Source organism: Esox lucius, chromosome 15 (genome assembly GCF_011004845.1).
Source record: "Esox lucius isolate fEsoLuc1 chromosome 15, fEsoLuc1.pri, whole genome shotgun sequence".
In the NCBI taxonomy this organism is placed as follows: domain Eukaryota; kingdom Metazoa; phylum Chordata; class Actinopteri; order Esociformes; family Esocidae; genus Esox; species Esox lucius.
Window position 1 is genome coordinate 24127481 of NC_047583.1, and position 16634 is coordinate 24144114.

Here is a 16634-nt window from a genome sequence, read left to right on the forward strand (position 1 = left end):
ACAGTCAAGCTGCTCCCACAACAGCTCAATAAGGTTGAGATCCGGTGACTGTGCTGGACACTCCATTATAGACAGAATACCAGCTGACTGCTTCTCCCCTAAATAGTTATTTCATAGTTTGGAGCTGTGCTTTGGGTCATTGTCCTGTTTCATAAGAAAATTGGCTCCAATCAAACGCAGTCCACAGGGTATGGCATGGTGTTGCAAAATGGAGTGATAGCCTTCCATCTGCAAGATGCCTTTCACCCTGTACAAGTCTCCCACTTCAGCGCCACCAAAGCAGACCATGATATTGCCTCCACCATGGCGTCAAGCACTCCTCCAGCATTTTTTCATTTGGTTTCTCAAACTAGACACTAATGTATTGCTTAGTTGTGCACCAGAGCCTCATACACCTCTTTCTATAATGGTTAGAGACAGTTTGTGCGGTTCTGTGAAGGGAGCAGTACACAGCGTTATGATATCTTCAGTTTCTTAGCAATTTCTCACATGGAACAGCTCTAATTTCTCAGAACAGCCCCAACTGGGCTGTTGACAACCAGGGTCCGAAATTAACACCCGCCAAGCGCCAAATGCTGGTAGATGTTATGTTTGGCGAGTAAAGGCCATATAGTTAATTAAATCAGTAAAAAAAGAACATACAAGAACCTTGGAATGGACATTAAACATAAAATGACAGACTAGACTGACAGACTAGATTGATAAATATATTGCCTTATATATCTCAATGATGGCTATTAGTTAGTCTGAGTTAGCGCTGCTAGCATATCCTGCTGCTAGAAGAACAGTAATGAAGCCTCGAATGATCATCACTAAGGCAAGATGTCACATCTCGATAGCTACAATGGATTAGCGTCATGCAGGTAACACTAGGGATTCAGCAGCAACAAGACCTCCGGTTTTCGTATTTTGCCTTCAAAATTAACATATGCAATGTGTAGTGTATATTGTGTAGATTTTCAAAGGAAGAACTACCTGGGGTACAATATCAATTAAACTAATTGCTATTTTAATAATACTATACAAGGTAAAGAATATTATATGGTGGAGCATATTGAGAAATGGTTAGAGCTGAAGTTAATAAAGAGAACTTTTCTAATATAAAGAAACTGAATTGTGATGTTCTGGTTGTTAATGTGCTTTTGCTCATTAGCTTTGGAGAGGGTTTGTGTTATAAATCTATGAAGCAATTAATGAACAGTTTTAGAGGATGGTAAGTTTGCCGACGACTCTTATTGTTTCACTTCTAAGTCAGAAAGACTGTGGGTATGGTCCTGTTTTATCAGATTTTGTTGAGTGGTGTGAAACTGCTTTTTTTTTTAAACATTAAATGTAAACAAAACCAAAGAAATATAAAATCAACTTTGGCAAGTCACCTGTGTCTCTTCCTTCAGCTTTTATTAACAACAAGGTTGTGGATCAGGTAGAGAACTATAAATACCTGGGGACGGTCATTGACAATAAGTTGCGCTTTGAGTCCCAGGTAGATGCTGTTTGTAAGAAGGCACATCAACCTATGTATTTTTATCAGAAACTTAGAAATTGTCATTTGGATTCTACTTTTATGAAAATGTTTTATTCCCCTAATTGCCCTAAATGACCTTAGCGAGGTGTACAGGGTCAGATGTGGGAGGAAGGCTAAGGCCATCATTGCTGACCCTTCTCACCCCTTGTGCCAAGAGTTTTTATTGCTTCCTTCTGGGCGTCGTTATAATGTTCCACGGGCTAACACCAACAGGTTAAAAAAAAATCCATGATCCCTAGAGCAATTAGTCTTTTAAATGAGTATATTTAATGTACTATTTTATGTGTTCTATTGTTTTGTGTTGATGGTATGTTGTATGTGTCTGCTGGCTGTAAACAAAATTGCCCCATGGGGGTTTATAAAGCTTAACTAACTGTGTGTGTGTGTGTGTGTTTCTGTGTGTGTGGGGGGGGGGGGGGGGTACTTAGGTTATTTGGGATTGTTAAGTATTGTCAAATAATGTTAAGAAAGTTGACACGGAAGAGATACTGGTGTGCGAATTGGAGGTTTGGAGATAAAGACGTTTCAAGAGGCCAGCTACAGTATAATGCTGAGGCTGTGGTGAGGAGTTGTTCTGTGTGTGGCCAGTATGCTGAAGATATAGCAGAAAAAACAAATTTGTCATTGGAAATAAAATGTTTGTATACAACATAATATAGGATGACCACATTCTCAAACCGTGACCCTTAAGTGTATCGCACATTAATGCACACGCACATGTATGCACTAACGCAGGCATGTTGGTCATAGTACATGTTTATAGTTTGTGGAGCTTTGATGAGAATTGTTGCTTTACTAAGCAGTTCTACGCAGTTGTATGTTTGTCTCTGACTCATATGTGGAAATAGCATTATTACTATTTTGATTGTGGTAAAAACCAGGACAATTTGGTAGGAAATGTAAATAAAAAAATAAAATATATAATAAATAAAATAAATCAGGACATGAGTGTTTTACAGATATTTGTCGGGACCCCGGACACCCAGCTTGAAACCAGGACGTCTGGTCACCCTAAGATAATACCTTATCTCAAATTAAATGTACTGAAATTAAGGGATACGTGACACAAAAAGGCTATTTATTATTTTGGACGGTAAAAAATATGCTTGGCCAGTGGATTTTTTCATCTACCAGTCCCCTTGGCAGATGAGCTAAAACAAATTTAAAAAAAGTTAGTTTTGGACACTTTGATGCGTAGCCAAATTGAAAAAAGGAATTACGACCACCTATCATGTTGTGAAGAGGAAGAAACCATTCATGGACTACAGCCATGACATTCTGTTGAATACGGATAGAGAAACAACAAGAACATGGCTCCAACAGTAAGCGTCATGTTAACTACGCCTGCCTAAGCGCTTGCTAGCTGTGACACAAGACATCCAGTCAACCAACTAGTGCAGGTACTGTATTGCACCATATTAATGTGACCATAAATATATTCACTTTTATTTTCATGCTTTTATGTCACATCAAATAAGCAAGCATCTTCATGAAATGATAAGGATATTTAAAGTAGCTAATATTTTGATAACCATTTATTAAAGAGTAATGTGCATTGCATCATCTTATTTATGTAAACAGTAATTGCTTGTATCAGATCTCACGTCTCATATCACATGCAAATCTGTGGTATAAATCAATATTCTGATATGATACTTACATAATGTAATTGTTCTTATGAATTTTACAGATATATAGTATGTTTTGCCAGACCCCATAAGTAGCTGCTTTATAGTAAGCCTAAAACAAAACCATTCATGGTTATATTACGACTATTACTGGTGGATTTTTGTAGGATGTATCTGTGCAAACTTTTCGGGGTAATATAGGCTAGATCAAAACCCCTTGGGCTGTAAAAGAGTAGGGGTTTGCACGATTCTCTCGTCTTTTCACCTGACAAAAAAAGTTATTGTCACCTATATTGATAACTATTGTATCAATGTCATTCTCCAATGAAAGAAAACTAATGTTTTTGTGCCATGAAATGAAATAGCTTCGGCAGTATAAAGTTCATATTCAGTCTCACGAGCATCTGCTCAATTCTTAGGACTATTCCTAGGAAGTTAGGAGATGTAAGCCTATTACTGGCTAACACGCTGTTAAAACATCCAGTGGAAAAGCCATACAGTTCATAGATGCCATTAGTGATGGAGGTAAACTTAATAAGAAACAATAGCCAGTTTAACGCAGTGCTTAATGGTGTCTAGCGAAACATTAAAACTTGGCATGATGTTAATTTGTGACAAAATTATCTAAATGTCACTTGGGAGACCTGGGTTCAAATCCAGTGAGGGCAACAAACAACATGTATCACTTAATTGCAGGCTGGCTGAACTAGGCTTGTCTGGTTCTAATTCAGTCTGGGCCAGTAGATTTCAGTGAGAAAAAAAGTTAGCGTCGGACCCTGCTAAAGAACAGTTTTATTGCTTTTTTCATCATCAGCTGTGGTAACATAACTGCAAAGGGCCTTTCTAATGATCAACTAGCTTATAAAAACGGATAAACCTGGATTAGAAAAAAGACAACGTGCCACTGAAACACAGGACTGATGTTTGCTGATAATGGGCCTTTGTATGTCTCTGTAGATATTCCATAAAAAAAATCAACCGTTTCCAGCTACAACAGTAATTTACAACATTAACAATGTCTACACTGCATTTCTTATCAATCTGATGTTATTTTAATGGACAAATAATTTGCTATTCTTTCAAAAACTGGGACATTTCTAAGTGACCCCAAACCTTTGAACTGTAGTGTATACCAAGACTGACAATGTCCTCCAGGTAAATAAATACTCAAGTTAGTAATTTGACCCTTGAAAAGCAAAGCCATTATGAAAAACAGTAGATGAAACCTTAAACCTACAATGAAACCTTAAAGAGTCACGTGGACCTTCCCTACCAATAGGCCAGCCGCCTCTGTTGGCCCACAGCCAATCCCTACAGTTTCTCTCTGTATCATAGGAAGTAGCTGCTGGTTGCTATGGGAACAGGCTTTGAAAACCACACGAAGGGCCATTTGTTTAAACTCTGGGAGCAGAAAGAATGAACCATTGTTGTTCCTGAAGGGGCTTTCCCCACACACTCAGGATTTCTTAAAAACACCCTAGCCCCTATGGGCCCTAGTTAAAAGTAGTACACTAAAGGGGAATAGGGTGCCATTTGGGAAGAAGTTTGGCTGAATCAAGGTTGATCATTAACCAATATGTCAGAGAAAAAATGCAATGAATGCAATGTGCAATTTCATTTTCAGTGCTGATGTCATTAATGTAAAGTACAGCAGTGTTTACATTAGTGAGTGTACTGACCCCCATCTGAAACATAACATGGCAAAATGAATATGCAGCAGAAAAATGAAAAACTCCATACTAAAGTAGCCATTCCACCCATGACCAGCACGTTGTGAAGGCAATTGTTAATAGAATATTTCACACTTTAGTATCAAGTTGTAAACAGGGACAGAAAAGCTTCCTTCATAAAAGTGCACTGATTGTCATACAAGAAACAAGCGGTTTACGTAAAGGGTTGGCTTAAACTCAGACAAATGGCTGTTCTTACCTCATTACTGACATCTTCTTTTTCCTCGTCTTCCTCCTCCTCCTCTTCCTCTTCCTCACTCTCCTTGCCTTCCATTTCCTCATCATCACTGCTGGAAGATTCCAAGATCTCACTCATGTCCATCTTCCAACTGTCAGGAACCACTTTGGTCTTGAGGAAATGCACTGCCCCATCTAATCCTAAGAAAAGAGTGGTCCAGAGTTAGACCTACAGACCCATTTCAAATCAATTGCGTTGCTTTAACATCACACCATTCACACCTCTAACTGAAATGATGTGTTGTGCTCCCTTGGTGAGCCATCCTTACCTTTCCTCGACGAGTATTCAGGTTTAGAGAGGACATCTATGTTCACTTCATGAACATCCTTTCTCGCCACAGTGTGACTGAAACAAAGAAATAAAATGTGTGTTCAGTTCAAACGTCACCAACTTTGTAGATAGGCAACAGTAATTTACATAGTACATGCCTTTGAAACCTCTTTGAAGAGAAAATTAATGAAAGACACGTCTGTAACCTTGGGATTCTTCAAAACTCTATGAGGTAGAAGTAGGATGACCAAAACTTACAACTTGGAGTCTCCAAATGATCTGACTAGACATTGGTCCTTCTTCACCGTCAGGTCATCATTGCAGCTTGGTGATATCACCTACACAGAACCAATGCAGAAAATGGCTGTGAAAGACCAATCACAACAAAGGACTGTACTACAAGGACCCAAGGCCAAAGAGGGCCACTGTCAATTTGCTTCCAGTTTCACAGTAAGTTCTTCGGGTGACCCTAAACACTACATTTCAATTAGCAGCTAAGAGCAGCTAAATGCGAAAGACTTGAAGTGCACTGATTCGCACAACTCATGAATGTGTGAATGGTTGCCAACAACAAGGGCCAATCAATTCTAAATGTACATGGACTATGGAAGGGATGAGGGGGAAAAAAGAATGTGACTGGGGTCTACTGTATACACGTGACTCACTAGGGCCAGGTACCAGCAGGTCCGGTCGCTCCCAGGCTGAATACTGGCCACTTTACCCAGCAGATCATCATTTAACCTCCTCCTGTCCTCACTTTCATCCTCACTTGAAGAAGACTCTTTTTCATCGTCCGCACTGAGGGGAAAAGAACAACACCGTCAGAACAACATCTACTGGTGAGAAACTACAGGCTTTCCCCATCAAAACATTTAGTCTAAATAAAAACCTTTTATACAATAACAAATTGGTTTGACGTAGCCCCCCTCTACCAACTGGGGCACTCAAAGCGCATTACATAGTAAGGGGGAAACTCACTTCATCCAACACAGATGTGGAGAGGTGACGAGTGAGATATGCGAATTGAGAATGAGAGGGGTGGCTAGAGTTGGTTGGAATAGGGCCACGTTGGGAACTTGGCCAGGAAACCAGGGCTAACACCGCTACACTAACAACACGTGCAACAAGATTTTGTTGTGAGAAAATGAAGACACCCATCTAACATTTTACCTGAAAGACAGCACCCCACACAGGGCAATGTCCACTTGGCATTTAGACCTGAGGGAAGAAGGCCCCCTACTGGCCCTTCAACACCACTTCCAGCAGCATCTAAACTACCTTCCAGGGACCAAGAAGCAGATTGGCACAGATCCACATTCTGCAGGCACTCCTGTTGAGGAACTACACTTCCTCTCCAGTTAGCTTACACACAGGTTTATGGGGCAAACTACATAGCTAAAATGCAGCAGGTGTTGTCTGTCTCACACAAACAAGCACAGTAACATATCCACATTCATACACTAACCCTACAGATGTGTAGTTACTGGTCTTCTGAAAATTATTTTGGTGATATGGGCTCTTTAGTTTCCAAAACCAAACTGTAAGTGTCAGCGTCGAGACCAATGATCAGGGCTCTTAAAACACCCAGGCCCACATAAGTACGGTCAGTTAGTGTCTAAGAAACAGCTTGATAGAAATGACAAATCACACTGGCAAAGGCAGGTAATGGTGGTTAGGTCATTAAACTACATCGGCAGAGGTTCTAAATAGCCGATGGTCAGACAGTTTTAAAAAGTTACTTAGTGGTGGGGAGTAACGACTGGGCTTAAAAGGAAAAGTGAAAGGGGTTAATTTACTGAGCCTGAGATGACCTCCGTCCTCCGCGGTTTCCCTTCTTCCCGATGACAGGGGTGCCGAAGTGCTCTGGGTTCGTCAGCGGAAGTTGGTCCAAGGTCTAGATGGAGAAAGGTATTGAGGTATCAGTGCAACATAAGGAGGACAAAATCAAATGGGAGGCGTGCAGAGCAGAAGACCGGACCCTTTACCTCGCTTTCTGCAAAATGTCTCTCTCCCTTCAGACAAAGTGATGTCCTGCGGAGCGTCTTCTCGTCTCCGTCGTCAAACACTGGAAAGGTTGTGAGAAACAACGTCTGTTCAAATACTCAAACTTCATAGACAAACTGTCATTAACCAACAAGCAGTTGACAGCAAAGGGGGAAATGTAACCAACAGACACGTAATGAATAACCCTTAAAAGGACTACTCCACACTAAAACGGGACTAACGACAAATATCGTCAATTTGTCTATACTCCGACAACTTTTGTTGACTTAGTTAGAAGGTCAGTAACCTGTTTCTTCTGCAAGGTAGAACATCTGTAAAACTAGGGCTGCACGATTAAACCAAACTATGATTGGAATTGCAATATTGACATGCAATATCCAAATGGCCAGCTTCGGCGAGCTTGACCCTGTTAACATAATGGAATGTAAATGATGGTACCTCTTCTGATGAAACGTGCTAGACTTGGTTCATTCACTACACAGAGGGGGCTCTGTCTGTTTGTATGGCAGGCACATGAGGCCTTAACCCCAAACATCAACTTGGTGCACAAGAAGGGCACATTTGTTGTGGTATGAGAGAAGGGAGGGAATTCCCCGGCAGCATTTCCATCAATGGCCCCATGGCCGGCCTTAAAGGCTCACAAAATAAGTTGTGCCCGCTGTGTCCTTTCTCACCTGCTGGGTGGTCACACTTATGCCTCGTTTCCACTGGTACCAAACAATGTAGTTTTACCCTTAAGTCCATCGACACAGGCCAGCGCCAGTCGGCCAGTAGGCCGTGGCCGAGTAGCCCGGCTCTCACTTGCAGCCAAGCTCCGGACTTTAGGACTTAGGGCGGGGTTTGCGGGTTGATGAGTTAGGTGCTGTTAAAACGCGGCATGATGTACTATTCGAATGGCAATGTGTTTCATTTCCTTTAGGTTTTTCGTAATGGTTTTCATCTGGTCTAACAAACAGATCCCTGATAAAATAAAGAAAAAAGCAACAGTAAAAGGAAGCAAAGACTCAGAACGGAAAGAGTTGACCGAATGTGACAGGATGCCATTGACTCAATAGAAAAAAAGGAAGAGATGAGACTGAGACGCAGTCTGCAGAACCTATAACAAAGCAAAATTACCTCAGTATTCTGCCAAATCCTTCCATTAGACGGAGACAGTTTTGACAAAACACTTTTTAAACTAAATAATGAATACACTGGCTTACAGTTGCAGGGTCATGGGTGTAAAACGGAGAAGGAGCTGGTAGCAGGAGTTTGAGGAATACATTAGTTTTATTACTCAAGTTCAAACACTACTGTAAACAGAAAAACACCCGTAACCGGAAAACTAAATCACATTGATATTTTACCCCTCCCTCCCCACCTGAGTCCCTCCTTAACTCCTTGGTACCAAATGTATAGGGGAAACCGAAAAGTCTGGAGCCAACATTAGTATAAGTGTGGCCCTGGTACTGGGGTAAAGCGCCGGTGGAAATGCGGCATTACACAGGGCTTTTGTAAGCACATACTGATGATTAAGTGGGTACACTAATGGAACACTTACACACTATACGTAATTCATGACAGCAATTCACTTGCACGTTTTGCTCTGTATGACATAAGCGGCATCCCTTCCTGAAGCTAAAGCTGCATGACAGATCCGGCATCCCTTCCTCAAGGTAAATAGCCCAAAAAAATACCCCTGATCTCAAAACAAAAACGTCACAACCCTAGACCAACAATATCCAGTAAAGGCACTGATGTAACCAAATCTTACAGTGGCAGCACCGGTACGGTTATTGGAGAAAAATAGCAATATTGGCATTTTAGTTCATTTTCTACATATATATCTGATTAGGCTTATAGCATTGGGATGTAGGTCAGTTTAAGAACGCAATCATGGCTACATACAGTTTTTTAACATTTTAGTTAATGTCTTGATTTTGCATATTTTTTAACATGACGAATAAGAATTAGTGATGGGAAGTTCAAATTCTCAGACTCTGATATTTGTATCGTTCAGTGAAAACAATGGCATATGACAGGTGTGTTGATTTTCACTAGCATTCTCTCACTCAGGTTGCTGATCGTTCTACCTCTCCTGCAGGTTCGTTTTATAAACGTACATAAGGGAAATATGTAGCTTCGTTGGTAGAGCATGACGCGTGCGACACCAGAGGATTCCCACGGGGGACCAGAAATGTGACCATTTGGTCACAGCCTGGAGCCCTATAATGTTGTTGGTCGTGTCTAAAACCTGTCCTTTCCCAAAACACACAAGTAGATGATCTGTTAAGATATCGGCTTGGGGCAACAGGGCCAGGAAGTTGGTTTAGCTCGTCATCCATCAGATTAATGTTCAAGAACCCAGGTCTGACGTCAAAAGAAAAACCCAAGGCACCAAATCGTTGCTCAGAAAACTGAGAAAGTTCCTGTTCACTGTTTTCAACCTGGTTCTAGAATTTATGTTTGTTATTTTACTTATTCATTTTGACACACAGAAACCCAACCCAAACTGTTCCATTACTATCCAGTGCTGCTCCTTACAAAACAATGTCAAAGGTTTATAGGGTGTTAATGGGGTATTGCTTTGTCTTGCTAAAGACATGGAGCTCTGTAAGTAGTGTTGAGGAGTTTAAGAGCAGAACAGGTGATTACATTGTTACTCAATAGAAGGGTTAAAGCCTGATGCTGAGAAAAGTTTCCATAGCAAGAAAGGGGTTAAGTGCACTTGCAACAGCCATAAGATGTACCGTGATTGGGACTTACAACTAGTTTTTTTTAATAATTATCTTTGTTATCTATTTTACTCAGGTCCTTGTTGGATATTTACTGACTGCACATTTGTTTTGACTTCTGTCCCATCTGTGTTTTGGTAAAAAAATTTAAAGAAAAAAAAAAAGGGGAGGGAACAGGAAAAAGGTAACCACTTGAATTCAGAGCAATGAAAGCTTGTTTTAACCATGTTCTGAAAACTATACAGTGTTTACATTTATTACTAACAGACTACAACATTGTTGGCTTAGGGCAGTGTTTCTCAACCCTGTTCCTGGGCGCCCCCCTGCCCTGCACATTTTAGATCTCTCCCTGCCCTAACATACCTGATGTAGCTCATGAAGGACTTGATAATGAGCTGATCATATGAATCAGGTGTGACAGAGCAGGGAGAGATCTAAAACATGCAGGGCGGGGGGGGGGGGCCAGGAGCAGGGTTGAGAAACACTGGCTTAGGGTTTGAGCATGCATGTAGAAACTAAGTATCCCTGACTTAAAGGAGAAGAAAACATCAGTCGGTGTGTTCTGGCTGTCCTTACCAACAGTGTACCAACTGGCGTCTGTCAGTTTGTTGATGGTGGCCTCACTACAGATCCCTTCCGCACTCTTCACCTCCACTGTGGAGCCCACCTACAGAAGAACACCAGGGAAATGACAACAGCTTATACACTGATCTTTAGCCATTTTATGCATGAAAAAGACAGCAAAGTTAGGAATGACGGTCCAATGTTTTTGCTAAAAGAGCAGCAGGTCAGAGCAGAACCCACTCCGCAGCAGTAGGTCTGATGTTTTACACCATTTCAGTAAGAACTTAAAACACAGCTCAACCAGAATCTCAGATCAAGACTTCTCTAAATAAAAGAACTTAATGTGCATAAGCAGAGTGAAAGATCATCACGTGTTTAGAACAGTGAAAAGGGGAACTACGCTTGACTTAAAAAACAGGACAGGAAAAACTGAAGCCACAATGAACCTTCAACCAACTTTGAAAGTGTACCAGACAGGTCTTGAAATGTGTTTGAATAAAGATGCAGTAGCATTGATGCTACCAGGGTTACCAGTATGATTTACCAGGGCATTAGTCACCTATGACCATTGCAGTACACCACCAAAATACTTCTGTCTGCAGTGACTGTAACCCCAGTGAAAAACCTGCAGTGACTGTAACCCCAGCAAAACACCAAAGAGATTATCATGTGGTTAAACACTCGCCTATAAGAATAAACATTTTAAAAAGGGGGAAATATACTCAGGGTCCAACTCATTTTCCTTCCGCTCCTGTGTAGTTTGGGGATGGCAGTTACAGAAGTTTAAACTTACACGTAACGGTCCTTTGACTTGGTCATCTTGGACAACTTGCGAGGTGGTGTCTCCTTTGAGCATCACCTAGGGAGGGACGAGGGAAACAAATAGAATGAGAAACACATTCAATTTAGTTGTCTAACAGACAAAACTCTTTCCCTTCCGGGACTGCCCCGAAGCCTATACATATATAATACAAACTGAAAGTCATGAGCACACTATACGGATGGATGAAAAGAAGACAACGGAGGGGGAAAAGTTAATAAAATACATATAGAAAAAGCCAATGTCACTCGATGAGCAGAGAGATGGGTGACCTTTAGTATCGACCAGTTCTCGACTTCGGGATAGTCAGTTCATTTTGGCAGCGGGTGCTCTTGCACATGGCTGCCTTTCAGTCAGGAGTTGGTCTCTGACTGGTGAGTTGGGGAAGCTGACAGAGCCAATGCAGAGAGCAGTGTCCTCCGTCCGTGGATTCAGGACAGGTTCAGCAGTGCTTCAGTTGAACCGGGGCAACTTGGATAGCAGTGAGGGCCACAAACATTTAATAACTCATCACAAGGGGCAGCATTTGTAACAGGGGAGGGGGGTGAAAACTTTAACCACAAAGGCATATTTGAGGCTGCTTTAGCCACAACCTGAAGAGAGCATGGGACAGGTGGATATATGGTGAAGATCACTGATAGGACCTTGCAATGAGCAAGGGGTCAATGACATTATTCTTGCCTGCACTCATGCGTCAACTGTCTACAGCCAGCTGTGGTGTACTGTCGTTGACAGGTCAGCCAGCTGTGGTGTACTGTCGTTGACAGGTCAAGTGTAAAGTAGAAGTGTATGTAAGTGTACAGGGTAATTGGGTCGAAAGTTTGTCTGCTGCTTTTAAACAGAAATGTAGTGTGGGTATTTAGAGTGCTACGTAGGTACAGTATGAGGCAATAACTTGATTTTCATAAAAATGGAGATAGACCGTTACGGTCCTGAGCTGTACTTGTTGAATACACTGAGATAATCCACTTGACCAAGTGTTGACATCTCAGGCTGTGCTATCAATTACATCAAGGAAGTGAACAGCCTACAATGGTAAGCCACACCTCCAATAAGCTCCTGCCAATATGAGAGGGAGTGTAGGCAGCCTGTTTGCAGTCGGTGACAACTGCAGAGCCATGCTGAGAGGGAAGGTCTGACACTCAAAGGGTTTAATGGCTAGTGTTTTCAATGAGAACCCAGGTGGAGACCTCTGAACCAGTAGTTGGGTTTCCATCAAAAGACAATTTCTTCAACCAGCTGATAAAACAACAGTAGGTATATGCTTATAGTACGACCAATGACAGTGGCCTTCACTCGCCAAATCACTATTCCTTCATTGTCCAACATTTCCATGTGGAGAAAGTTCAGCTGGGCTACCTACCACATCCCACCTAACAATTATTCAAGGGAACTCTGACATTGTGACAAATAATGGAAGAGCTGAAGCAAAGGAGAATGATGGAGAATACAGGAGGTTGGACCACAATGCTGCAACCTGGCGATTGGTGGGGAGTCATCTGGTCTTAAAACAATAACCATCACCTGCCCTGAACTAGCTGTAAAGGTCAACAGTTCACCAACTCCACGTTTCCACAGTGGATTTTGAGGATTACAAAAGCACTTGAACTTACATTGCTATCCATTGTGCAAAACGACTACAGAAAACAGGCCATGGTTATTTCATGTCTGAGCATTATCAGTCCTTGCAAATATAAACCATGTATTTGACCAAAATATTAAAACCAGAAGGTTGTAATAAGTGTGATCATGACAATGGTATGGGCACAATATCCAAACATTCAATTACCTAGTGTATAATGTAGGGCTCCCATTTCATGACTAAATTAAATTCTCGGAGTGTGTACCTGGTAAAACATAGGTTGTTGCAGAATACCTAATTTTTTTCCTAAAACAAACAGACCCAAGCTGTTCATAGAACAAGTCTGTACTTGAACATGTTACTGGCAGACAATAGCTAGAAGAGGAAGGCGTTTCTACTAGAACTATACAAAAAGCATAACTTTATAAGATGGGGACATCAACATCTGCCAATACATACCATTCCACCCACTCCCCTTTTGTCACCAACATTCAAGTGTGTCCCAAACAGCACAATCAATTCTACATAGTGAACTACATTTGACAAAACTAATGAGGAATAGAGCATAGGGAATAAGGTGCAATTGGGGTCGAGACTTCTATCCATCTCCTATAAAATTGGTGGCAATGCCCTCCTGTGCAAATGATTGTTGGTTGTGAAGCATTCAAATTGCATTATCGGGTGGTGTGCCATTGACAAAGAGGAAACAGTTTTGGATTATCCATTTGAGATGGAGCCATTGTTGTGTAGTGTTCTTACCTTAACCTTCACCATCCGTTTAACCGTCTTGATTTTTGCTTCACAGAATGCACCTCTGTATTTGGCGCTGACATCTGTCCCCACAGTCAGGTAGGCAGGCTCATCTGCTGCCTGTGCGAAAAACCATTGTACTTAGGAACAAAACATAACCACTATTGAAATAAATATTCATGAAGCATAAACAGAAATTGTGACAGACACTAAATTTACTGTAGAGATTTTTTCACTCGATAACGAGGTGGTGGTGGAAAAACGCTGTCTTAAAATAGTAATATAGTAAGTATACATTAAAACGAATGAAACATGCCTGCCACTGGAAAACCATCAAGCTGCCATATATTGTTGCCAACCATATACAGTAGACAGTTGTCCCCGAGTCTCTTTGCAAGCTAGTGAAAGAGGCGTCGGCTTTACTGCTGTTTTCAACAACTGAGAGTAGCCAAGTGACTTACCTTCATCGTAGAGGCTATTTGAGGGAGTCCAGCTCGATTGATTTCGGTTGCTGTAAAATAAAAAAAATAAAGGAATTGCAGATTACTGAAAATGTGTCAGAACTGCCATGATCTGGACTAAATTAAATTCAGACGAAAATGTGTAAATATGCTAACAAGCTAACGAACCAGCTCAGTAGCTGGCCAGTTACTTCTAAACGCATTCTTTTCTAGCTCGATGCAGCCCCCTCCCTCCAGATTCACAAAAATGTGTGGCTAGTTTTACTGTTTGCTGATTGTTAAAACTGACAAAAAATATTCGAAAGCTTTTTGAAAGTATATGATCAAATCATCTACACATCCCATCGTTGGCATATTACAAGGACGTTGCACACAGACAACAAACAGAAATAGTGCGTGTTCCTTCCCGCTTTGCTCGCAAGCTGAGTGTGTCACGTCGCCATCATAGCTCGCCGTGCTGCACCATGTCAGGCTGAGGGTTCATTCCAAACTGCTTGTGAAATACAGTCACACAGATCAGCTGGCTCCAAAAGGTGTACCACACAGTCATCATAGACTATGATGTTTCAGTAGAACACGAATATAATTGTTTTTGGAGTCTTTCTATGAAAGTAAGCAACGAAATAAGCTGTATCTCAACTCAGGAGCTAAATTTAGCTAGCTAGCTAACTTAACCATGCTAGGTAGCTAACTCTGTTTCTCGATATGGCGATTTAAACCGCCTTGCTTGGTAGTCATTGAGTTGACCAGCTTGTTCCGGCAGACCCATTTACAGTGTGGCTCTCATTTGGATAAAAGAGAAGCATGTAGGTACTTCACGATGTTAAAACAAAAAGTATCAGTACAATAATTATTTATTTATTTTCAGTTTCACAAAAGGCGCATACATTTCTTCACTGCAAAAACAAGCCGACTGGTCACTGCCATTCAATTCCTTAATACCAGTCTAGCTAAGGTTAATCTTGTAATAAAAATAACGCCAAATTGAGCCAACTCTCGTCCGATAGCCAACAAAACAGGTGTCACGTTATAATAAATAGCTTCAGCTGTTAAAAGTTTTTAATTTATTTCAGAGGAATATTAATATTTTTACTTACATGCAGCTACGCGACTGCTCACCACTTGCTAGGGTTGCACAGCAATACACGAATAACAAGCTGTTGAGCCGAAGCTGTGTTTCTCGAAATCCGATTGGCTGTTGTGACAGCGGTGGTCAAGTCACAGAAATATGATTGGCCAATACGTGCTTCAAATTCTATAGGGCGTATCTTCTCTGTATATATGTTTTGTAGACATAAAATCGGCGCTTTGAGGGAATTGTTGCTATTGGTCCTTACATCCTGGCCTTTTTCTACAACCAGAACGCCCCAGTAGGAAAATGTGATTGGCTTTACATTTTCCGATGTTTCAATCCTATCCAATAGAAACATCTTACAACGGACCGCCTATTTTTGACACTGGCTTCCTTGTCATTCCAAGCTAGAATGGAAATGGATTGAATGTGAAAACACGTTATTTCTACGTCTACGCTGGATGTTGCTAGCCGTAACTTGTATTTTAACGAATTGATTATTAGCTATTTGTTAATGTGCTGGGTAGAATATGCTATGTACGTATTAAGTACAAATATCGATTTGTTTGCGGTTGAGTGCAATGGCGCCGAGTAAATGTTTGTAGGACATGGTAGGACGTCAGAGCGGGGAAGTTTGTTACGTAACCGGAAGCATGTTCAGGTAAACGCTAATGAAGTGATAGTTGTTATATCTTGACTACAGTAGGAGTGTAAGGCCAGCAAATTAATGTAGCACACAATGTTGTATGAGAAACTGAATACTGGGTTCTTTTGACTAAGTTTACTCAAATATGAAATTCCTAATTTAAATGTACTAGGTTGACTTTCAGTATCACACGAATCTGCACCATGGCATATGTTCTTTATGTACTGTTCTGATTCAATTAACTCAGCAGTCAATCAGATTTAAGAAATTGTTGGCACGTCTTTGGTATATAGTATATAATTATCTCCAGCGAGATGAGGCCAACATGCAGAGCCACAGAAGTCCATCTGTAAGGTCAATGTGTAGACATTATCATAAATATTTATCAGACTCTTATCCAGGGCAATTCACAGTTGTTAGGCCAAACAATTTAATACTAGGTCCCCATCTAACCCACAATCCTGGCATGAAATGTTTATAAGTAGTGAGCAACACAAAACGAATGCCCTTTCGGGAATCGAACTCAGGCCAACACTTTCCAAACATAATTCACTAAAAAACCAACTTGATGTTTTTACATGACTGGCATTACCAAATTTCTTAAGGTATTACAACACAAAAGACATACAC

General features: G+C 41.0%; 1 protein-coding gene across 3 annotated transcripts in view; it reads right to left on the minus strand.

The window, feature by feature from the left end:
- arid4a (AT rich interactive domain 4A (RBP1-like)) overlaps positions 1 to 15471 on the minus strand; it is a 33883-nt gene extending 18412 nt beyond the window's left edge. The window contains exons 1-11 of one of the 3 annotated variants that reach the window (XM_029125365.2): positions 15384 to 15470; positions 14287 to 14336; positions 13835 to 13945; positions 11467 to 11532; positions 10686 to 10776; positions 7377 to 7456; positions 7188 to 7285; positions 6057 to 6189; positions 5650 to 5729; positions 5390 to 5466; positions 5083 to 5261 (exon numbers count right to left, since the gene is read on the minus strand). In XM_029125365.2, coding sequence (XP_028981198.2) covers positions 5083 to 5261; positions 5390 to 5466; positions 5650 to 5729; positions 6057 to 6189; positions 7188 to 7285; positions 7377 to 7456; positions 10686 to 10776; positions 11467 to 11532; positions 13835 to 13945; positions 14287 to 14292 — 921 coding nt within the window. In that variant the 5' untranslated portion in view covers positions 14293 to 14336; positions 15384 to 15470. Of the gene's footprint in view, positions 1 to 5082; positions 5262 to 5389; positions 5467 to 5649; positions 5730 to 6056; positions 6190 to 7187; positions 7286 to 7376; positions 7457 to 10685; positions 10777 to 11466; positions 11533 to 13834; positions 13946 to 14286; positions 14337 to 14454; positions 14904 to 15383 lie in introns of those variants that run through there. The other 2 variants (XM_029125367.2, XM_029125366.2) reach the window with 2 other exon arrangements.
- Between the last annotated feature and the right edge of the window lie 1163 nt (positions 15472 to 16634).